General features: G+C 40.9%; 2 protein-coding genes across 7 annotated transcripts in view; one reads left to right on the top strand and one right to left on the bottom strand.

Annotated features, from left to right (window-relative positions):
* The window catches only part of pdzd7a (PDZ domain containing 7a), a 37,920-nt gene extending 19,576 nt beyond the window's left edge, over positions 1–18,344 (top strand). For 3 of the 4 annotated variants that reach the window (XM_017721458.2, XM_037538684.1, XM_017721457.2), the window contains 2 exons: positions 1,696–1,796; positions 10,392–11,740. In XM_017721458.2, coding sequence (XP_017576947.1) covers positions 1,696–1,796; positions 10,392–10,541 — 251 coding nt within the window. In that variant the 3' untranslated portion in view covers positions 10,542–11,740. Of the gene's footprint in view, positions 1–1,695; positions 1,797–10,391; positions 11,741–18,273 lie in introns of those variants that run through there. The other variant, XM_037538685.1, reaches the window with a different exon arrangement.
* Positions 12,406–24,778, bottom strand: part of lzts2a (leucine zipper, putative tumor suppressor 2a) — a 76,013-nt gene continuing 63,640 nt past the window's right edge. For all 3 annotated transcript variants that reach the window (XM_017721462.2, XM_017721463.2, XM_017721461.2), the window contains 4 exons: positions 18,338–18,865; positions 16,850–17,422; positions 16,323–16,592; positions 12,406–15,572 (listed from right to left, as the gene is read on the bottom strand). In XM_017721462.2, coding sequence (XP_017576951.1) covers positions 14,826–15,572; positions 16,323–16,592; positions 16,850–17,422; positions 18,338–18,838 — 2,091 coding nt within the window. In that variant the 5' untranslated portion in view covers positions 18,839–18,865 and the 3' untranslated portion in view covers positions 12,406–14,825. The remainder of the gene's footprint in view (positions 15,573–16,322; positions 16,593–16,849; positions 17,423–18,337; positions 18,866–24,778) is intronic.

The raw sequence follows: 24,778 nt of genomic DNA, 5'->3' as shown, positions 1-24,778 counted from the left end.
AAAAATAAAACACAAAAAGTGTCCTGTGCAAAAGTTATGGCACATTTTATTTTTATTTAACTTTTTCTAATATTTCTTTAAGGCTAACTCTCAGTAAATAAATAGACATTGTGCTCTACAATGTACAGGTAGTTTGTTCCTTGTAGAGGATGTGCTAACTTACTTTCACTTAACAAATAACCAAATTTAATTTGAGCAAGGGTATTAAAACTTTTGCATATGGCTGTTTGTGTTGAATGAGTGAAATTTTTTTTCTAGAAAACTGTGCTTCTTTTAAAACAACAGTAGCAGACAAGTGGGTAGGTTACAGCAGTACAAAGAGTCAGTAAATACAATAAACTGTTCAGTACAATATACAATAAAATATGCAAATAAGTACAAGACAACAGGCAGTAAGTGTATTCTCAGTCTGTTTGGGTGTGAAGTTTTGTAGCACATTAATGGATGAACAGTCACAACACTTATATTCCCACTGGGTTCATGATGCAAAGCATTCACTAAAACAGCTGGTCTGTGGTGATCAACACTAGCACTCCACCACACCAGTAGGGGTCAGTGAGTCACCCAGTGCAATCAGTGTCCTACAACAAGGAGATGGCACAGTCAAACTTTCTTTCATTGCACCATGTATCTGCTAAAATGTAGATGCATGAGCATCTAAAATTAAAGCTCCACAGGGTGTCAATTGATGTGACTGTTAAATCTAAGAATTGTCATCAACCCACATTTTTGTCATTGATGTCTCTCAGAGATAAACATGGGCCAACATATTGAGGTCTGCTGTGTCTCTAGACAGCCAATGGATGGATGTCATTATGAGAAAGCTTCAATGAAACATAATCTCCTCTAATAGGAAACACTGTCGGGCTCCCAACAGCACTCTGCTATGCAGAACAGTGGCAGAAGCAGGCATTCATTACTTTCCCACTGTATTGTATTATTTACTCTAAGCAGCTCAGCCATGCAATCAGACCAGTTTTTGCGCAATCCCTGGAAATGAAGGGATCAAATGTGCTTCCAAATACAGATGGCTTGGATTCAAAACCTCTTTTTCCTGTACACATCTAAATAATGCTACAGAGAGCACTTAATAGTTGGTTGGGATAATTTAGGAACGTGCTGGCACAATTAGGGGTGAGCTGCACAACTGTCAATGATGAAAAACTAACCACTGAATTTTAGGCTTTGGTTTATGCATGTCAAAGCAAAAATATGACATATATTATGTCATCGCCGTCATATCAAAACCTTCTACAGTTGCATGCTTTGCTGATTTTCTAAGTGAAAATAAGTTAATACTCTACAGAGAACGTGTAAATACGGCATTTTTTTCTGCATTTTGCATATTTGTTTATCACATAGTTTTATATGATTCTATTTTTATTGTATAGTTTTAGTATCATATAAAATGTACCACAGTTTGCGCCACATTTGTTTAGAGGATGTGTACATATTTTTACTTAAAAAAAACATGTAATTTGACAAGGGGCACACAAACTTCATCAAAGCAGCTGCACTTACATGAACATTTCCTGATGAATGGACAGATAGAAATGGTCTAAAATGACCTGGAATAACATCTCATTTAACTCACTTAAATTAAGAATGTGTTTACCTTCTCTTGTGAAGTTACCATTTTGGAAATACATGGTTTTGTTCTGGCAATATAGAATTTCTCTCTACTGCTTCTGGCAGGTATAAGCATTTCTGGTGGGATGGAGTCCAAGGTTCAGCCAGTGGTGAAGATAGAGAAGATATTTCCAGGAGGAGCTGCTTCCACTAGTGAGGTGCTGAAGGTACTGGACCCACTTCATTCACTATTCACGCTCATCTACATGCAAAGTGTACAGCAGGTGCAACACACACCAAGGGCCTTAATAAGACTATCACATTACACTATATGGCGTCTGCTTTGCAGCTACATCAACCTGATACGGGCACTATCTGTCAGTTTCCCCCTCTTTAGTACGACTTTCTAAAACTCATCAAAAACCGAAGGGCATGTTTTGAAAAAATAAAGAAGATGCTCATCACAATTTAGAAACTTTAAAATAATTAGTTGCCAGTTTATCAGGTACACCTACCATATTGGTGAACTTTATAACATTGGCGTGGCTACATGGGTGGCACAGGGTGGTAGCTACTACTCTTGAAATAAGCCTTGACACCCCACTTGCCATCCAAAATCTGACATCAAAATAAACAATATAGTTACATCAAATGTAAGCACTTATTTTGAATTGAATTGTATTTTGATTTATGAGCTATCTGTATATTTTCGTTATTGTTATGTGAAAGAGATCATTTTTACAATATAGCCTATGAAACACACACTAAAGCTGTCTAATTAAAGAAACATCCTTTATCAACATGAAACCTAGCTAGCATTAACTTAGCTAGTATAACATTTGTACTAATAATCATGGACGTGATCTTGGAGAAATCTACATCATCCTGTAACAGGTATTTTCAAATTGTGTCAAAAACTGAAAAACATCAAAAATGGAGATACAAGGTTTTCTTTTGACAGGAGCATTTTACTTGTTTTCTTGTGTTCTTTCTTTTGCTGTATGGAATCGAAAAGCTCAGAACAAGTGAACGAAAAGCAAGCGAAGCATTCTCAGATTTCTTCCTATGCAAAAAAGACTAAGAATGAATGTGTATAAATGTTGAAGAGGAGGCAGGGAAAGGAACAGAGCCCTAGTGGATGGAAAGGAGGATGTGGGGGTTGCTGCTGTTCCATGTTATGACACCATTCCAGGCTTGCTGTCAGCCATACATTAGTGGTTTTCACACTCCCCTTGTTGCATGAATTTACTTTGAAACATGACAGTGAAGACCTGAGCTGTACGCTGTTGGGTCCAGTAATGATCTCTGGCTGAAGGCCTTTTGACTGTTGCTGTTGAGATGTAGGCTGTTGTTGTTATTAGTGTCATGTAAGCTGAGCACAGATGCATTTTTCTTGGTCTTAGGTGGCACAGCTTGTCTATGATTGATGAGCTTACTCTGACCAGGCCAGATAATGTCCTGCTTTGTGACAGGTGCTCTAAGCAATAGCCTTACTCTTTCCAAGCAAACTTTCTTTATAAGCAGACGTATATCAGACTGTTGCATTAATCATGTTGGATTATTAGCAGCTTATTAGCTCCCATACACTGTGTGCAGAGTGGGGGTCTAGGTTAAGGTCAGTAAGAATTACCAAATGTTGTCAAAGTTTCCTGACACCAGCAGCATCACCACATTGACCCTGGAAGCTAGGTCAAACCCTCGGAATCCCAAGCACATAGGTATGTGTGTGTGCTTTGAAGGCAGCCTATCAGGTGTTGGCATTTCCCTGCTCTGCTCTGAGAGACTCATGTTGCACTCACTCAAGAGATCCAATATCCATCTCCATATTGTTAGGTTTCCACAGACTCCTCTTGCCCTCTGGCATGCGTCAAGACCTGAAGGAAAAGGTCAATAATATATACGTGTTTGTTTGCAATGGTACATTTTCTGGATAAAAATGTCCTGGATTTGTAGGACCAGAGAGGGATAATCTACAGTATCTCACAAAAGTGAGTACACTCCTCACATTACTGCAAATATTTTATCTTTTCATGGGACAACACTATACAAATGAAACTTGGATATAACTTAAAGTCAGTGTACAGCTTATATAGCAGTACAGATTTACTGTCCTCTGAAAAGAACTCAACACACAGCCATTAATGTCTAAATAGATGGCAACACAATTGAGCACACCTCACAGTGAGCATGTCCAAATTGTGCTCAAAGTGTCAATATTTTGTGTGACCACCATTATTATCTAGCACTGCCTTAACCTTATTGGGTGTGAAATTCATCAGAGCTGGTTGCTCCTGGAATCCTCTTCCACTCCTCCATGATGACATTACGGAGCTGGTGGATGTTGGCCACCTTGCACTCCTCCTCTTTCACTTGAGGATACCCCACAGGTGCTCAGTTGGGTTTAGGTCTGGAGACTTGGGAAGTCCATCACCTTTACCTTCAGTAAGGCAGTTGTCATCTTGGAGGTGTGTTTGGGGTCATTGTTGAGTTGGAAAACTGCCATGCGGCACAGAAAGGAGGTGGTCATGCTCTGCTTCAGAAAGTCACAGTACATATTGGAATTGCAGCCCCAGACCATGATGCTACCACCACCATGCTTGAGTGTAGGCAAGACACAGTTGTCTTGGTACACCTCACCAGGGCACCACTACACATGCTAGAAGCCATTTGAGCCAAACAAGTTTATCTTGGTCTCGTCAGACCACAGGACGTGGTTCCAGTAATCCATATTCTTGGAATGCTTGTCATCAGCAAACTGTTTCTGGGCTTTCTTGTGTGTCAGCTTCAGAAGAGGCTTCTTTCTGGGACGATGGCCATGCAGACCGAGTTGATGCATTGTGCGGTGTATGGTCTGAGCACTGACAGGCTAACCTCTCACTTCTTCAACCTCTGCAGCAATGCTGGCAGCACTCATGCATCTATTTTTTGAAGCCCACCTCTGTATTTGATGCTGAACATGTGTACTCAACTTCTTTGGTCGACCCTGGAGAGGCCTGTTCAGAGTGGAACCTGTCCTGGAAAACCGCTGTATGACCTTGGCCACCGTGCTATAGCTCAGTTGCAGGGTGTTAGCAGTCTTCTTATAGCCTAGGCCATTTTTGTGGAGAGCAACAATTCTATTTCTCACATCCTCAGAGAGTTCATTGCCATGAGGTGCCAGTATGAGAGAATTGTACCCAAACCACCAAATTTAACAGCCCTGCTCCCCATTCACACCTGGAACCATGTAACTTTAACAAGTCACACCAGGCAGGGACAATGGCACAATTGGACACAATTTGGACATGTTCACTGTGAAATGTACTAACTTGTGTTGCCAGCTATTTAGACATTAATGCCTGTGTGTTGTGTTATTTTCAGAGGACAGTAAATCTATACTGTTTTACAAGCTGTACACTGACTACTTTGTCATATCCAAGTTTCATTTCAGTAGTGTCCCATCAAAAGATATACTAAAATATTTGTAGAAATGTGAGGGGTGTACTCACTTTTGTGAGATACTGTACATCTAATCAAATCAAATCTAATCTAATTTAATTTAATCTAATTTAATCTAATCTGTCAGCATGAATAACATGTTCTTGACGTTGTATAATACTTATTGTATAGCATCTATTGTGATTTTATTTCTGTAAGATTGTCAGCTTAATCATTCCCAAAGCTGTCCTTGAGGAAGTCCAGTATTTACAGTTATCATCTGCATATGCTGAAAGGGCCTGGGCTTGATTCCTGGCCGGGTGACCAGGGTCCTTTCTGTGTGGAGTTTAAATGTTCTGTGTGGAGTTTGAATGCATCTGCATGCAAAGACATGCAGTTGTACCAGTTGGACATTCTAAATCGCCCCTAGCTTTGAGTGTTTGTGTGAATGTATATGTCTGTGTGTCTGTGGACTGGCAACCTGTCCAGTGTGTATCCTACCTTCCACCTGATGACTGCAACCCAGGAGGATAAGTGGCTAAGAAAAAGTGTGTGTGTTTGTTCTCAAATTAAAAAAAGAATCCAAAACAGAAGCTTTTTCACTAGTGGTCTCAGATTTTTGGACCCCACTGAATGTATAATAGATATTTGACATGTGAGTATGACCCTATCCCGACACTGTATAAAATAAATGTGTCCGTTCGTGCATATGTGTTTTAACACATTGCAGCAGCAGATACATCCCTTACTGTCACACCTTCAGACTAAAGAATGTTATGACCACCCCAGAGGTGCTATCTGTTGTGCACTCTGTGGTTGTCCTATGTCTGAGTGCAGTAGAAGTGTGAGTTATTGGAGTGTGCGATTAAACACTTCCTGCTGATAACTGTCTAATCAGTTTGGCTAAAGCAGGCCAGCCTCAGTGGTCTACTGCCACAACTGTCACGATCATTAAATTTTAGATGACGATTAATTGAATTGAATGTAGCAATAAAAGTACAAGTCTAAAGTGGCCAAATTAGCTGATTAACCGTCATGCTTCTTAGCTATGTTTACTTAGCAGAGAGCACTACTAACTCAGTGATATACTACACTGTTGTGTGCTTGTACTCAAATGTCTAGTTAAATAGAATCAGGTATAGAGTTGAGCAAAGCTATTTCTTTGAGGTAAAGTATAAACAATAACAAACACTTGTTATGCTAGCATACATGATAAAAGTAGCTACATACAGTGAGGAAAATAAGTATTTGAACACCCTGCGACTTTGCATGTTCTCCCACTTAGAAATCATGGAGGAGTCTGAAATTTTCATCTTAGGTGCATGTCAAACTGTGAGAGACATAATCTAAAAATAATAACACTTTTTCTTAGCCACTTATCCTCCTGGGTTGCAGTCATCAGACGGAAGGTAGGACACACACTGGACAGGTTGCCAGTCCACAGACACACAGACATATACATTCACACAAACACTCAAAGCTAGGGGCGATTTAGAATGTCCATTAAGTTAACACTGAATAAACAGTTGTAAACAAAATAAGGAGATAAAATGTAAACAAAAATGTAAAACTCAACTAAAACAGTTACAAGCTATATTAATATGGTTATAAAGTTTCAAATGATTGAGTGACACCAGCCAGCTTTAGAGTTTTAGAGACTTTTGTAATGAATTCCAGCTCACTGGTAGCTAAAAGCAGATGTTTCTGGTTCAGTAAAACTCTAGGTACTTGACTGGTGATCCAGTCGTAGTGCCAGCTGTAAAGTCTTGTGGAGAAGACGTAATGGTCTGGGGCTGTTTTTCAGGGTCTGGGCTCAGCCCTTTCATTCCAGTAGTGCTTTCATAAGCCCCATGATGTAACTCACTTAATGCATTATTTGTTTCTTTTATTTACATTTACTTGCCTGTTTAACATTTTGTTAAAACAGCTTGTTGCAGTTCAATACGATTGCAAAATCTAATGACTGTGCAAAACGACTGGAGACACCTTAAATAATTGTGGTCATCTGAATCAGTGTGATTAGGGGATTATGTAATAATTGTGACAGGCCTACCTGCCACACCTTTGGGATCTCTAGGCCCAGACCTTTTATTACATGTGCAATGAACACAGAAGGCCAAGAGGCCTAGCAGTAGACAGGCGCAGTTAGGGCTCTTCCTAGTTTATAACCCCTATTTACTGAGCTTTCTACAATGTTCTCATACTGTTTGCCATTCCCAGAGGACACAGCACTCTTCTTTCTCCATCCACTGACTCTGTGTAATTAGCTGGTTCCGTTTGAATTAAGATATAAGACATCTAACACTGTTCTATATCATGAATTATATTATTATATTATATAGAAAAAAATGAAAAAAAGTGTCTCGGTGAAGAGCTGCTACTGATGCTACCATTGCTGCACCTCTCTCCATCTCCAGCGCACACAATTCAAATATGATATATTAATTTTTCTCTGGTGCCTGTGGATTTACAAATGCTTGGCAGTTTTTCTGTTAATGAGGACAAAGCACACACACACACACACAGACATTTTCTAAGCCGCTTCTCCCTCAGGGTTGCGGGGGGTGCTGGAGCCTATCCCAGTGGTAGGACAAAGCATGAGGTTTATATTTAAAACTATGCTACACTCTCAGAAAAAAAGGTATGACACTGTCACTGGAGCAGTATCCCTCTTGTCACTGTGGTGGTACCCTCAGGAGCACATCCCAGTACCTTTAGTCAGGGAACATAACTGTACCAGAGTACATTGAAATGATATTTTCTAAACTGAACTGACTCCACACACTCTCTCTCGTCTCCAGGCTTTTTATTTTATTGTTCTGATTTAAAAACGTTTGGTTATGAACAAGTACAAATACCTACATTTCCACTAGGAAAAACTCATGTAAGGTACACCATTGGACCTTAAAACCACTGTTGTACCTTTGAGGGTACACTTACATTGTTTGTACCTTGATGAATGAATCATGTACCTGCATAGTATGTTTATTTCTAACAGTGTATGAATGCAGGGTTGCTATAACCGGCCTAGTGTAAATGGCACTGTGAATACAGACCAAATCTAATAAATTAAACAAATCTGTGGCTTTTAAATGGCCAAAAAGAGGGCAAACCAGATTATATAGCATTTAGTTTAATGGTTTTGAGTCTGCTTAAGTGCTTCATTTGAGCTGCTTTTTAGGTAAGTGGATCCAAATATGCTGAATGTGTCAGGGCTAAATTCCTGCTGTAAGTAGTTCACCAAGAGTGAAAGTTAAAATGCTGGCTAATTTGGAATGTGAATACAAATTCATGAGCTTCATAACTGTTCAGTTATTGATATGAATACATGATATTCAGTGACTGCTATGAATAATTCAGAGCTGATGTTGTACTACTATGAAACTAATATGTATGTAGTTATGGGAGTGAGGAATTGAAATGTGCTATATTTATCTCAGGAGAAACACTGTAATGTGAAATTGTAGGTCTTTCTTGAAGCTTTAATTCATCTTGTCAATGGAGACAAAGTGCTTTGTTCTAGCTGAGTGAAGCACAGCTATGAAAACACCTCTCATCGTCGAGAATGGGTGCTGGGACTTTTCCGCACAGATGCATCCTGCTAGCAGGCAATGGCAGAGGATGTGATTTCAATTCTGGTCTTCTTGATGGTGTGTTTGTGTTTGTGCACAGTTGCTAATTACTGTACAGTATTTTCCCATCAGGAAACATAAGTAAGCTGTCCAAAGTGGAATCTCTTGCACATGTGTATGAGTACATGTTTAAGTGTCTGACCTTGAGTTGAGGGTGGTCCCTGTTTCCACGGCCCTGGTGTAAATCAGCAGGTTTGCAGGGGACAGATTTATAGAGCCGCTGGGTGTACAGGAACAGCACGGCAAATATGAGAGAGAGACAGACTGAGCAGCTGCATGAGTTCATCAATATCTGTGACATGAAAATGAATTTATTAAAATCAGTCATTTGTTCAGGAACTCAGACTGTTCAGGTAACCCCTAAAGCAGTTACCCAAGACTTGCTGTTTAAGTTTGACAGAGATTCTACTATTCATTCATCAACATTGGAAAGCTTCTAGAATACACAAATGAAATAAGACAAAAATGAGTTGCCCTTCATAAATCAGGCAATGCATGTTTATTTTACTCCCAGTGAAATATTGCACAGTGAGGAGTTTCAGAAGAGAGGCCATCATTTCTCCAAGGTCATAGTCTTGCAGAACACGGTAGCATTTCGGGGTCTCCAAAACCACAATCAAACAGCTCCACCATGCCAACAAACTAACTTTGACTGGAAACGGGTTCTGTGGTCAGACAAAAATAGAATTTTTTGGCAAAAATACCCAAGGTGGGTTTGACATAAGAGACATGGTTATACAGAAAAGAACTGCATCCCCACTTCCATACACTTTGGGAACCTTGTTAGGATGCATGGCATCATGGACTTTATTTAAAACTGGCTTGTGGTTCTAAACATGTCTAAATTCACACGTGACGTTGTTCACATGACCGGATGGCAGTTGAGTTTTGATATGGCCATCCCAGTGTCCTGACCTGTATTCTAGTGAAAACCTGTGGGGTGAGCTGAAAGGGAGAGTTTAAAAGAGATAACTTGGAACCTGGAGTATCTGAAGAGATTCTGTATTGAGGAGTTAACTCAGATTTTCCAATGTCAATAAGTATTATTGGAAAGGTTGTGTTGGCAAAGGGAGCTTGCACAAAGTGCAAGATGCAGGGGTAGCTATAATTATGAAACATGGTTATGTTAAAAAAATAGTGAGTTTGTTTTTTCTTTGACTAACATTTGATGTTACAGTAGATATCTCTCATATATTCACTGGCCTAATTAACCCCACAATTTTTTCATAATCTTTTATGTCCATCTTACAAGTGTGCCAATATTTATGGAGCTGCCTGTATAAACCTGCTTAGTCTTCATTTATCCAGAGAACATGTACATCCAGAGGTCTTCGTACAGTTTGTCTTCCTCATACTGGTAGGTTTAGAAAATGAAACCCATCCTGGAGAGCCGTCGTCCACCACATCTGTGTTTTTGTCTGCTATTGGTTACTGTTGTTGCAGGTAAAACACTTGTGTCTGGAGTAATATAACAGGAGATGATGTCATTCTCTGGCAGCAGCATGCAGCTTTTGAGGCAGATTGGATGAGCTCATTCACAGGTACTGAAGGAAGAGAACAAAGGAAGTGAGCAGCAGTCTCTGTCTGACACATCTGTCTATCCGGCCATTCATCCAGCGTTCACCTTTAATGCCTCTGAGACTGAGACAGAGCTGCCAGACATATGCAGGGTTCATGCGCAGACACCAAAGAAGATAGAACAGCAGTAGAATAAGAGAGTGAAAGCAAATCAGAACTGTCCTCACCCTCTATTCTCTGCATGTCTGCTTATAGGCTGGATTCGAGCTTGTGTCAGTTGATGGCGAGTCCCTCCAGGGAGTCACACATCAGCATGCAGTGGACGCCATAAGAAGGGCTTTCAGCAACAAGGCCAAAGACCCCATGGAGTTTGTCGTCAAAGTCCCAAAAAATCCAAAAGACTGAGGGAAAAAATGTACTTTACTGTGCTGTACAGACAAATTGGACTTCTAGAGATTTGTGCTCACAGTGGTATGTCTGCACAAAGAACAGAGAATGAGAATGTATCCTATACAAAATCTATAGGATAGAACCTATAGAAAAAAGAAAAGCTGCCATTGTATAATGCTGAACCAGTTCACCCCAGGGTGAGGTTCCTGAGAGGACGTCCATAGAGCTCTTCTGGCCGGACCAGGTCCTTTTTCTGCTTCCTTTATCATTTTTATACCATAGTTTAATAATTGATAGGCTATTTGTGCAAATATCTGCCGCATCTGTGGCATAGATTTAGTTACCACAATGATTTCAGCACACCTTCCTGTACTTAATATAAGAACACAAAACCCATTAAGTAAGAACACATATAATAGTAACCAACAGGCTGATGCTTGTCCATGGTGACTGACAGTGTGGTACAGATGCAGCAGAGAGGACTTATGTTGAAAGTATTCCTTTGATAGCACTAATAGTTTTTAAGAATTTACACATACAACATTCTTTCCGGACTCCAATATCTCTTCTTCATTCCACACCAGTGAGAGGTCAGCAACTCTAAATAAATATGAGGCAGTGAGGGTTTGTGCCTAAATTTGGTCGTAGCTTATGCTTCAGCCAGTGTATTGTGATAAGGAGCAAGTTGGCATGGTGATAATCTAAGTCATAACACTAGCACTCATCCCAGCAAGGCGAGGGAGTAAAGAGTTGTGGAGCTCTCCCGCACATGCCTAACAGAGACAAGGTTACGAGATTTACACTCAGATTAAATCTCTGTATTATGTCAAACTTGATGGTTTGATTTAGTGAATGTCTAGCAGATTATTACAAATCGCAGCCTATTTCAATCTCTCCTTTTTCTTCTGTTGAGCCAATGCTTTAATGATGTGGTGAGCAGACTTGTGCAAGGCTTCATGTGAGTTTCCAAAGCTGAACACTTGGGTCATTATGAGATTATGTTACATCTTTGCAGAGTGCCTTACATCTGTGCATTAACAGTGCAGCAGACCAACAGGATCTGAAAAGATTGTGGGGTCAAGAACAGGTACAGGAGTTTTTCCGTTATAACTGTTGTTCAGAGAGGGCACATGTTTGGCAAATGTTTTTACTATTGATTTTATTACAGACGTCTTGTGTGATTATTCCATAATAAAAATAAAACTGAAATATCATCTCTCGTCACCATGTTCTTTCAATGGTGTGCTTCTTAGATGTGTCTCCATTTGTTAAAGTCTCTTCACAAATTAAACTATAAAAATAATACAAGCAAAAGCTATCACTTATACCCTGCTTCAGAACATTGCCATAAACCATGCCATGAAGATACTATGGCAAATGTCATATTCTGTCATGAGTTGCCTTGATGTATGTCACTGATCATTTTTGCTGTGTAATCTATTTAGCTCTAACAACATTAAATATTACAATAATATTATACTATCACGACAATGTACAGTAATAATAAAACCGTGAGATGACACTGTTTTATTACTGCACATTAGGTGTGGTTGATATCTAAAAATAATTAGCACAAGATTTTCTAGTTAAAAAAATTGCAATTATCAAACCAAATTGTTACAAAATTACTAAATAATATAGTACTGAGTAATCCAACTTATTCTGAAAACTACTTCACCTTTTGTTTTAATAAATGTTACTAAAAAAACATATTCATGAGCTCCTTCTGGTGTAGGTTCATGACTTGCATGCTAATAGTGCTCCTTTCAGGAGAAAGTCCAGACTGCAAGCAATTTCCAAGGTCATGCCCACATGATGATTTTCTGTTGTCATTGATAAGACATTTGTGGAACAGTAACAATAGCAGCAATAATCACTCTGACTTGTGACCTTGTTTTTTTTAATTAAAAACACTGTTTCTTTACAAGAAATGTACAGCATGAAATATACATGAGTGACTACAAACACCATGAATCGACAAAGGAAACAACAAACATACATGGAGAAAAAACAAATTAAAACAAAATGTTACTTTGCTTTGGCCTATTCACAGTGGCTACACCTTTGAGATAGATACTTTCGTCTGCATATAGACTAGAATATATCACTGTATACAATGTTAGGAATATTTACATGTGTGTTTTAGTCATGACTATGATACAGTAATAAATGTAAGGAAAAAAGCACTAAAAATGAAGGAGGGCGTTCTGTTTTACGCACTCTCCAATCTTGTGCAGCAGGACGGTACTGCTATAAAACTGAAGAAGTATACAACAAAGTTAACAGTCTGATCAGGTTGAGAGCACCTATTTCCCCTCGTCCAATCCTAGTGCTTCTTTGTCTGAACAGAAATACAAGTCTCAGGCAGTGTGGATGTAGAGCTACATTTAGACTGTGGTTAACATAAGAATTTACTGAATGAAAGGTTTCATGGTGAGGATATGACCAGACCTGCAATTCTGAGTAAACTAGCAGAACAAGAACATTCTGATTAATGCTGGTCTGTTTGGCTGTTTTGAACAGAGACTATACGTACATTATGATGCAAGTGAAGCAGCTACGCTAAAATGGTATAATGGAGAGTCAGTTGCGATGAGCAGTAAGGTTCAGCACGATGACTGATCTGCTTGTAATATAATTTCTATGAAAATACAAAATAAGCAGTGTTTGTGGCATGTAACATTTGGCACTTTAAAACTTTAAAATTTAGTTTTTTTCAGTCAGCTTAGTCTAATGTCAGAAACCATAACAGAAGAGTGCAATTTGCAAATAATGTGTGAATACTGTAGAACTGTGAGCAGTCACTGAAAAGTACCTTATGAAGTGCTGATGGCAAATGATCCCTCCACTGGATTATTAAAGGATATGAGATACAGAATTGGTAAATCCACAAAGTAACCTGTGTTACCACAAAATAGCTTGAGGTGCTATGTATATATATATATATATATATATATGTATATGTATAAAAATATACATCATATATATTTGATATTCCATTCACATTTATTTTAAAGAGTCTGTTCTCTAAAAACATCAAAGTTTATATAGTGTATATATGTATATATATCCCTTCTTTTATGACCACAAATATTTAATTAGTATTTGGGAAACTGTAGTTGATATTTATGCATACATGATCTATGCTACTAATACAAGCAGTGGCTCCACCCACTGTGGGAGAAGTCACTGCTGTCTGGAGCAGTATGTGACCTTGTGATGTCTTATCTAGACATCGTGTCTCTAGAGAGATCACTATAAATACGATCTCCAGACAGAATGCTACTGTACCATGCACACATGCTATTCACTCTACATTGCGTGTGCACTGCAGTGTTTTGCACTATTTTGCATTACATTAGGGTCTGAAGAAAAGACAGGCAAAAAATAGAAATTGGCTGTATTTTTAGAGCTCTACTTAGAAAAATAGTACTTCTAGATGAAGTGATTAGTATCTGGATGCTGAGGAACCAGTGAGCATTGCGAGAATAGGAAAGATGTTATTCTCTGGCCTCTATATGATAACAGCTATCAATAGGGTGTCATGACACATTAGATGCCTTGGTGAGAAAAACTTTGAGTTAATGCACTAACTGCAGTAAGTGTCCTGATTTGACTTGCACTCTAATACTCAGGACAGAAACTGAAGAGTTTTCCCTGGATGTCGCTTAAGAGTTCCATGACATCAATATTAATGCCAGTACAGAGAAGTCCATTAGTGCAGGTTCCCCTCTCCTATTAGTGCTGTTACTGTGTCCAAACACAGTACATGATATGAGTCCATTACATGATAAGAAGAACTGCAGATCCAGACTGAGTGGCAGTAGAGCAAACAGGAGAATAGCCATGTCATTCTGAAACTCTACCAAAGAAAACAGCAGATCTTCCTGTTTCTCTGGTACAGCACTGACTCTAACATTGACTCTGAACATATGTGCATTAACATGCTTGGAAAGTTGATTTTTTGTAAGATACTGTTGAGGACTATGTAGCCTATATATCCATTACACTCTGGTTAAACTTTGGAAAAGCATAATTGATGTTTTTGCATTTGCTGTGGTGATCTGTCTTTAAGGTCAATCTAAGGCAGAAGTGTCAAACTCAGGTCCTGGTGAGATTAATGCTTTCCCCTTTTTCACACTGAATTCAACTAATAAAGACATTGCTAATATGTATTGAAACAGGCATTTTGCAGGCAGGAAACAGAATAGTAAACTTCAATGTCGTGGCCCTCCAGGACTGAAGTCTGACACCCCTGATCTGAGGGGTCAGAGTGATGGGGGAAGGGTTAGGTGTGTGCTAAATCTCAGTGGCTGTGATCTCCTCAAAGTGGATGTCATTGTTACGCATGTCGAATTCCTCCATGTCCCTGTTCTCCAGCTCCAGACTCAGCTCCCTCATGACTCGCTCAAGCTCGCGGTTGCGCCTGTACATCTGGATGTAGTTCTGCTGCAGCTGCTTCTGGTAGCGGATCACCTTGTCCTTTTCCTCCTGCCACACGTGCCGCTCCTCGTCAAAGGCCTCCAGCTGCTCCTGACCGCGCCTTCTCTCGTACAGCAGCTCGGCCCGCAGCCGCTCCACCTGCTGACGGAGTGTGTGTAGCACATCGCTGCTTTGCCGCTGAGCCTTAGCCTCGTCACTCTCGTATGCAAGCAGCTGTTCCTCTCCTTCTCGGAAGGCAGGGCTACGGCCCTGGGGGAGGGGAAGAGGCAGGCTCATGCACTGACCCTTGGAGATGGGCAGGGTCACCTGGGCAGCTCTCAGCCGACTGCACTCCTCCTCTAGACGGCCCAGCTTCTCCCGCAGCAGCTCAGCCTCGCTCTTGCGTCGCTGCAGCTCATTTTCACACACCTCCAGCTCCAGTGTGCGGGTGCGGGCCGCCGCATGGGCCTCCTGCGAGCGCACCTGGCTGGCCTGCAGCTCAGAGCGGGCCTCTCGCAGCTGGGCCTTCAGGGCCACAATCTCTGCCGCCTTTTGGCCCAGGTCTGCCTGTACATCCTTCAGCTGTTGCTTCAGCAGGGAAATCTCTCCTGACTTCTGACACACCTGCAAAAGCAGGGACAAAAGGGGCTACTGTTAGATGCATACAACCTTGTGGGATTGGCTTGTAACTCACACCCTCACTGGCTCAGTCATTCACATTTAACAGATTGAAGATTTCTCACATAAGAGAGCTATTAACCCTCAAGTAGCTTCAATTCTCTTTCTTTTTCTTGTTGACCTTATAACTTGGTATCTGCATCTTGCATAGGCAATATGAATTTTTGCTGCTGAAGAGAAGTGTGGGGTGCAGTAAGTTTAAAAAATGGGATGGCACAGGGAATTGAAATGCATGGTTTGCGAGAGGAAGGAAACTGGCATGAACCGGCACCAGCAGAATCTGAATGCACAGATGTCTGCAGTCAAAAATTGGGCATATTTGAAATAAAAGGCCTGAGACCACAAAAATGAGACTCTGCATATGAACATAAACATAAGGCACCTTCAACACTGCTGTTGCTGCAGTACAACAAATGTTTGCTGATATCGAAAATCTTCACTTGACAGAAGTCAAAATACTTAGGTTGTGAAGATGGCCTATGGAGTGCTAGGTAAAAGTGGGATTTACAGTCAGAGACACTGTGTCCTTGGATGTTAGAGTGAAACTAAATAGCTAATAACACAGAGCACCAAAATGCTGTGCACTTGAATTTTCAGTGGAAGAAACAACTACTTAGCTTGGCAACTGCTTGTCTTTTCTTCAACACTAATTTCACCAGTTTATTAACAGTTAAGGCAGTTTCCATCTAGCCTCACCTCCCACTTGGTCTCCTCCAGTCGGGGGCCCAGCTGTGTCTGCTCTCTCTCAATAGAGGCACACCTCTTCTCTAGAGTCTCGCGCTCCTGCAGTAGTTGGGAAAAGTCCTCCTGCAGTTTCTTCTTCTCCTGCTGCAGCTGGAAGACCTGCAGCTGTAGCACCTGCTGTGCCCTCTGTGCTTTCTGTTGCGCTTGCTTCATCTTAGATGCACAGCTCTGCCTCAGCTCCTCCAGCTCCTGCTCACAGCGCTTCTGCTTCTCCTCATACACCTACAAACACATGGCATTCAGACAGTGTGGAACAGTCTAGGAATTAGAACACCAGTATATAACTGAGACATTACTCTAGACATTGTTGACTGTGTTTATCAATACTAACAATATACAATATACCACAGTTCATGTTTTTAGAAACAGCATGTCTGCAGTTATTGAATCACAAATACTTTACTATAATTATCTATTTATTGTATCTTCTAGTTTTCTGCATGAAATTTGATTATGATGCTGTGCAAAAAGCTCATCACCTGGCAAATGGCTGCCTCATTCTCATCCAGGTTGTCTCTGAGCTGCTGCAGTTCCAGGTCTCTCTCTCTCAGCTTCTCCTCCAGATCTCGAATCACACCCTCATACCCCTCTGGTGGGGCAGGTGACCGGCCACATGACCCACTATCTGATAGTGGCTGGCCCCGTCCACTCAAGGAGCCTGTGCTCTTGCTTGAAGAGGAGCGGCCGCTGTCAGAGTTTGAATGGCCATGGCTGCCGCTGGCCCGTGTGGGCTCTGGGTGTCCAGACGTCCCGTCACTGGGGCCCAAGCTGTATCCTGTGCTGCTGTAGGTGGGCAGACTAGACAGAGAGTTCCGGCCAGAGTCTGACATGGTGCAAGACTGGCTGCTGCGAGCATTGCGGCCTCCACTGTACGAGTTGCGTTTTTCGGCACACACCAGCCCTGCTCCACCTCCTGGTAGTAAAAGGTTGAGGCTGCCCTGGCTCTCAGACAGACTGCCCCCTGGCCGTGGGGAGAGGTACTGCACTGAGTTGCGGTTCTTGGGCACTACAGGCTTGAAGGCAGTGGGCCGGATTACAACTTTCTCCATATTCTGTAATAATAATAATAAAAAAAACAGGTTGACATATATTATCAAGTTTAAACATTGCCAAAGCACAGATATCAGGATGCTGCAGCATTATAGCACACTGAAACATGTACTGTACATTGTGCACTGTACATTGTGCAGGTATGCTCAAGGTCATGCAGACTGCTCAAACTATTTTTATGTAATTAATCAGTTTCCTGAAGATTTTTTTCTGAGTCATTATATTTAATTGATTATGACTGACATTTAATTAAATATGGTGAACAGACTCATGATGTAGGGTCTTTACTGTATCACTGATCAAAACGTCTCCTCAATCTGTAGAAATGAGTCACCAATTCCACACAATGCTCTTGTGTGCAAAAAAACAGTAATTGCTGTATGCTTTTCATAATAATTAAGCCCACCCCTTACCATTAAATGATAGATGTTGTAACCCTTATATAATCTAGAAATTCATAACTAATTTGAGGATAATCTTTTTTTGTGGTTATTGCCAGTGATAAAAATATTAATGTTGTTAACTCTTCAGAATGAGCCATTCTACTGCCAGTGTTTATCTGTAAAGATTGCTATAAGCTTGATTATATATACATATAAGAGGAGATATTCAATTATGATTTACTACTGTTGTACACAGTCTTGTTTTGTAGAAGAGTTCTTTTGAAAATACAGAAAACTGAACTTCAAACGTAAATGTTATTTGTTATGGGATTATATATAAATATGTGATTAAATAATTACAGTAATCAAGGTATACAAATATTACAGTAATCAATCATCACCATAAATGAGGCAGGACATGAATAACTCTATACTTTCATGGGTTAAACCTGTATGTGGATTTTTTTCAGAAGACCAACAGCCTGTGAGAGTGCAGCAGTTACTTCATAACCTCAGAAAAGCATTGTGACTTACTTTCTCCAGCTTGCCTGAGACAGGGATGAGTTTGGGAGGAGGCCCCCCAATGTTGCCGTTCATGGTCCGGTTGTCCCGTGGCTCCTCTGTGTCACTACACGGGCTGCAGGCCGTCACATGGTTGTCGTTCCAGTCACCCACCAGCTCATCACTCACATATCCATAGTTGCCGTTGCTGGCGGCAATTAGGGTGCTGGACTTGTTGGAGGTCAAGGTAGGCTGGTTGTTGAGGAGTTGCTCCTGGGAACTAGCACTGCGCAGTGTTCCCTCCTGCTGGCGGAAACAGCTGGTGGCTGGTGTGGACCTGCGGCATTTGGCGCTGAATTCGCTGGCAGCACGGCAGTGGCGCTCCTGGTAGGTGCGTCCTGAGATCAGGCTGCTGACGGAGCCCATGGCGCCCCCGGTGGCCGTGGATGGTGAAACAGAGTGGCACTGCTGGATATCAACACTGGACTGGACTGGATGATCAGTGGGCACGGGCAGGGCCTGAACCAAAGCCATGGCGACTATGCGCCCAACACAAACACTCTGCGCAAAGGAAAGAAGGAGAGTAAAGACACTACAGGAAGAAAGTTTTTTTGTACACTACCACGGGTCGTGTACGAATTACAGTAATTGTAATTTGCCTACTAATGTGTTGGACAAGTTTTACTGAATGCTGGTAAAAATCTCATTCAACCTAATGTATTTAGGTTGGAATTTTATTTACTACATAACTTTGAGTTTCTGCTCTTATTTGCTAAGATACTAAGCTGGACTTTGTTGTTATAGTCCGGGATAGTCGGCCTTAAACACAGCGGGACCGGTCCACGGGACCGGCAGAGCGGGTGATTAGGGGGCAGTCGTGGGCTGGAGGTTAGGGAACTGGCCCTGTGACCGGTAGGTTGCCGGTTTGATCCCCAGTGCCACAGTCCATGACTGAGGTGTCCTTGAGCAAGACACCTAATCCCCAATTGCTCGCCAGGTGCCATGGATAGGGCTGCCCACTGCTCTGGGCAAGTGTGCTCACTGCCCCCTAGTGTGTGTGTGTGTGTGTGTGTGTGTGTGGTGTTTCACTTCACAGATGGGTTAAATGGAGAGGTGGAATTTCCCCGTTTGTGGGATTAAAAAAGTATCACTTAACTTATAGCTAGGCCAAAGCATGCAGATTGGAAACCTGCTGAATTCTCCACCATTAGCTTCATTCTCAATTCTCAATGGGATTTTTTCAGATGTTCAATCTAGCAACAATTCTTATGAAAAAAACACATTTATGGGTGAAGCATGATAGGTCAGTTGACCTCAAGTTAGAGCACTTGGTAAAAAGCCATTTGGAATGTCACCATTAGGAGTACACAGTATAATGATGGCATATACATTATTTGACAGTAAATGGGAAATCTGAATGGGAACAATTACAACCAATATAGTAGCACTCCATTTCTGCTTATGTTGAGTTGTGTTTGCAAGAAATGAAAACCCTATATGATATTTATCAGCAATTAAGCTCCATTGCTTGACACAGGCAGGCTGACCGTTAGACAGTGTTTAGTGGTTTAAGTAACAGTTGGGACAGTGTGCAATATTTATATTTAAGCTGCTGCTGAATGCTCCGAGTCATCTCACCATGTGGAATAATGCAAGCAGCGAGGCCTGCAAAGAGCCCGCCAGTCCAATTAATTACACACCCCCCAGTGCACTTCAAAACACACTCCCTCTGCACTTCAAAGAGCATTCCTCACTGTGACGTACAGGAGGAACACACTGAACCATATCACCAAGAGATCAATCTGCAGTGGCATCCCTGCACCCTAAGCTGCCAGACCGACAGTGAGAAAGTTTCTTATATCTTGTCACATTTGTAAAACATAAAACATTCACTTTCCTAACAGCTTATCCACTATTGTGACATGTAGCGTTTTGTTTTACATGTTTCACAGTGCATACAATGACAGTGAGATTTTGAATGTTTCTTTTTCTACAGAGACATTAGCAGGGTTAACAGCAATACTCCTGCTACTCTGACATCAGTGCATGCACAGAAGACACTATTCTGAGAACTATATGTACCTTTTCCTGTCAGATAAATAACCTCAAGATGACAGCATTATTGATGCTAATACCAAATTACTGGTGGTTGCTGTAATTTCTGGCCATGTAGTGGAGTACAGAGATGTTTAAGTGAGGCAGCATCTTGTACTGTACAAAAAACATAGGGCTGAAGAAAAAATCCAGGACTTAACTATGTGAGGTAATAATTCATTTCAGTTTCAAAATCATATTTGATGATTCATTTATTGTACTCTGGCAGGCTGGAACATTCAATTGCTTTTATTGCACTTAGGTGCCCTAACATCTTTATAGGGCAGTGCTGAGTAATGTTTGTTAGCTATATTGCTAATTCTAATGTTTTTAGCATGCATCCTAGACAGATATTTTTATGCTTATATTTTCACTCTCAAAGAAATAAATATAAGCTTTTCTTGACTACACATGACTCTGTGTAACTGAGACATTTGTGTGAAAGTTTGTGAGCACTGTATAGTGTACCAATTCAACAGTACTATCAGTGTCAGCTAGTAAACACAGTGAGAAAAATTTGTTTGGACACCTGTGGCATGTACTGTGATAGATGCACAGTATGAACAAGAAAAGGGAACATATGTGACCAAGGACTCAGTTCAACCCTCCTATCAGCGTTCACAATCCCCAGAGTACTAACGCGGAACACCTGTGAACTATGTCATACGACCTATTGTAGATAGTATATAAGCCCGGGCTTAGCACAGTGTTGTTGCAAAAATACTGTATCCCTATGATCTACTGAGTGGGTTTTTTAAATTTTTTTTTTTTATGTTTGTGTTCTTGGGTTTTTTTGACCATTGCATTGCCTTCATGTTTTTTGAGTTTTTGCCTTGTCTTTTTGGTACTGTTGCCTATATTGATAGATCAGTGTTTTGACTTCCTGGACTGTGTTTTGACTACGATTCTGGTTTACCCTCTGGTTAAGACTAAATCTGACCTTTTCAAGATCTGCACTCGTCTGAACCCTGTTTCCATGTAACATGCAGATTCTACTATTACTGTTTATTTAAATAACTGAAACATTGTTTTAAATAATGTAAAACTGAAAATAATTTCACTTATACTGAAAACAACACTTTAGATCCAATAAAAGCCCAAGCTCTTTTAAATATACTCTGCATGACAAGTCTGCTTACATGGATCCCAACAGCTCCACACCAGCTGAGGTCTAAATACTCCCAGGGTCAAAATGGCAGATCTAAGTGAAGGAGTGCACTATCCCTCATGATATTTGAGGACCGTGGCCAAGCTTGACCTTAATGTCCATCACACTGTCATTCTGCAATACACTCTTTTATTCTGTGATGGTAATTTAATTTGTCTTGTGTGCGAGTGCATAAAGGCTTCAGAGATTGTATCTCTGACTCCAACAGAATTGCTCTATTGCTTATAAATGTCTGTCAGACACTAAAGGCATCAGCATAGTGTGATATAAGATGTTTTTCATTTCATTTTTCTCTTTTCTCAAAAAGGACATTTTATATGTGATACTAAATTTTTAAAGAACAAAGTGCAGAAGAATGAGAAATGGTAATAAAAAACACATAGAAAAAACAAAGACAGATAGAGGTAGAGGTAGATAGAAAGAGCTTAATGTATTGAGAGGAAGTTTCCAGGGCAGCTTTTTGCATGGTGTTTACACACACAGCTTCAGCAATGTGAGAATCAGGTATTCATGGTCCAGTGTGTCTTTTATGGAGCATGCTTTGTACTCTTTCTCCTTCATCACTCCAGTTATACAACACAACAATGAAGAAATAAGACACAAAACTCTTAAACTAAATAACAGCCTTGTGGCCGAACATATACTGCTGAGGTACGAGCTGTCAGAGGAGAGGACAAAAAAGGGCAGAGCTTTAAACTGTGTCCATTCCTCCCTGACCCAGGCCTAAACTTCCCAGGCCAGTATCATCATGGATCATTTCACTCTCCATATACTCAGCTCCCCCCTTACCTTTGTACACCCACACACCCAACAGTGCTACAATCCATCCACATGAAACCATGGAGAACCTGCTCAACCACCCCCCCCCCTCTGACCCCAAACACACTCCCACTGAGTGGTTGGCTGTTCATACCCCAAACATGGCCTTAGAGCACCCCCCACTACATCCACCCAAACCCCCCAACCCAAACATAGCTCCCTGAGCCTGGGATAATAAGATTAAAGTCTTCTAGGCCTGAATCCCCCCCAAAACTAGTGAGTTCTACGTTGGGGAGGCACTAGTGTTTCCCCAGACCCATCTATGCTCTAGAGTGACTTCTAGGTTCCTGCTCCTGCTTCTCACATCCAAAAGCCTTTTCCTATTCTCTACCTCAGACTCTCCACCCACAGAGGAACACAGACCGTCTGACATTTTTTGTATGATAAGTGGGGCTGGTGTAGATGGTGCTGGATGGAAAAAAATCACTTTTAAGTTATTTGAGGTTTTTGTCAATGATGACAAAGTCTGACTTGTGCGTAAGCTAAACCAAGTGCTCCAACTCCAACTAAATAAGCTTCATCATGATGAGTAAAATCATGAGTATGTACTGCAGTATAATTTCACCCAGTGGGCGATCACTGGCCAAACAAAACAGGGCTATTACCCCAGAACTCTGAATCTGCTTTCATCTCTTTCTGTTACGACGGTGAGCAAACACTGCGGCTGGCCACTGCAGGTGTTTCTAATCAAATCCGCAGCGAGAGCCGTGGCTGGCCACTGAAATCTCGTTATGATAAGTCTTAATAGCTCCAGTGCTGCCGGATAGGATTAGCAACAAGGCGTGAATCTCCCAGGAACCGCTCTGCGTCTTGGTGGAGGATGGGGCAGAATGGGCGGGAAATGCCAGCACTGTGCCTGGAACCCAGTGGAGCTCCAGATCGTGGTGCAGAAATCCCCACAGCCCTAATCCCATTTTGGGTGCAGATGATTCTGCTGGGCTAGGATGTTTGATGTGTATTCAGATCCTGATCAAAGCCTCTTCCCATGGAAACGCTGGCCATGACAGTGTGCTGTCCCACACATGCCCGCGTTTACTCTCTAAACATCAGACTCAGGGCGAATTGGACTCACATAACCTTGTTTCTTCTTAGCGGTGCAGTCATTGTTTTGGGAACTCATTTACAGTTATTCATTTCCTATTCCTACTTTGTGGGTCATGCAAACTTTAACTTCTACAAAGAACTTAAATAAAATAACTAATTCCGTTGATGAAGTACATCGCAACGTTTGATATTTAAGTTGAGGAGTTTTCCATGTCAACACTCTCGCATGTACACACTAAGGCCTGACTAATATAACAATTTTATGGCTAATACCGATACCGATTTCAGGGGGCTAAAAATTCTGATAAGCGATACTAAAGGCCAATAATATATTATTTTATTTTAATATTATAGTTTTAGTTACATACAGCTTTACTGACTGATATGATTGTCGGTTCTCTGTGGTTATACTTCTTAAACTTGAACATTAGAAACTCATAATCTTAAATCAGGTCTTGGTCTGTTTATCACATTTTCTTTTTTGTTATTTTTCATTAGTTCCTATCATAAAAAAGTTTTTAAACATGTTATTCTCCTGCTAAAGGTAAGGTCTGGATACATTCTAAATGGTTTTATAACACCTTACCACATACTCAGATTAATGAATTCAGTCTGTATTGAGATCATAGAGTTAAGCAGAGAGTGCTTCATATTGAGCTGCCCAAAGGCATAACTGTCTGTTTATCATCAGGAGAGGGTGAGTTAAATCCTGGCACTGTGACAAAAAAGACACTATAAGCAACATTATTCTGCTAGTGTCAAATATCAGCAATATTAGACTGCCAGTATTATCAGCCACTGATATACACTCGCCTGCCACTTTATTAGGTACACGTTGCTTATCAACGCAAATAGCTAATCAGCCAATCACATGGCTACAACTCAGTGCATTTAGGCATGTAGAGGTGCTCAAAACAACTTGCTGAAGTGCAAACTGAGTATCAGAATGGGGAAAAAAGGTGATTTAAGTGACTTTGAACGTGGCATGGTTGTTGGTGCCAGACGGGCTGGTCTGAGTATTTCAGAAACTGCTGATCTACTGGGATTTTCATGCACAACCATCTCTAGGGTTTACAGAGAATGGTCTGAAAAAAAGAAAATATCCAGAAAGGCAACAGGAATTCAAATAACCAATGAAAATCTCTGAGGAATGTGTCCAACACCTTGTTGAAAGTATGCCATGAAGAATTAAGGCAGTTCTGAAGGCAAAAGGAGGTAAAACCTTTTACTAATAAAGTGGCTGGTGAGTGTATATTTGTTGGGCCCTTATACACAGAGACATGCAATACACTCAATTTAAAGGCAATGCCGGAAATGTTCTCTCCCTGTGTCATTCTATTCATATTTTA

Source organism: Pygocentrus nattereri, chromosome 5, assembly GCF_015220715.1.
Source record: "Pygocentrus nattereri isolate fPygNat1 chromosome 5, fPygNat1.pri, whole genome shotgun sequence".
In the NCBI taxonomy this organism is placed as follows: Eukaryota; Metazoa; Chordata; class Actinopteri; order Characiformes; family Serrasalmidae; genus Pygocentrus; species Pygocentrus nattereri.
This window is presented reverse-complemented; position numbering and strand designations above follow the sequence as displayed.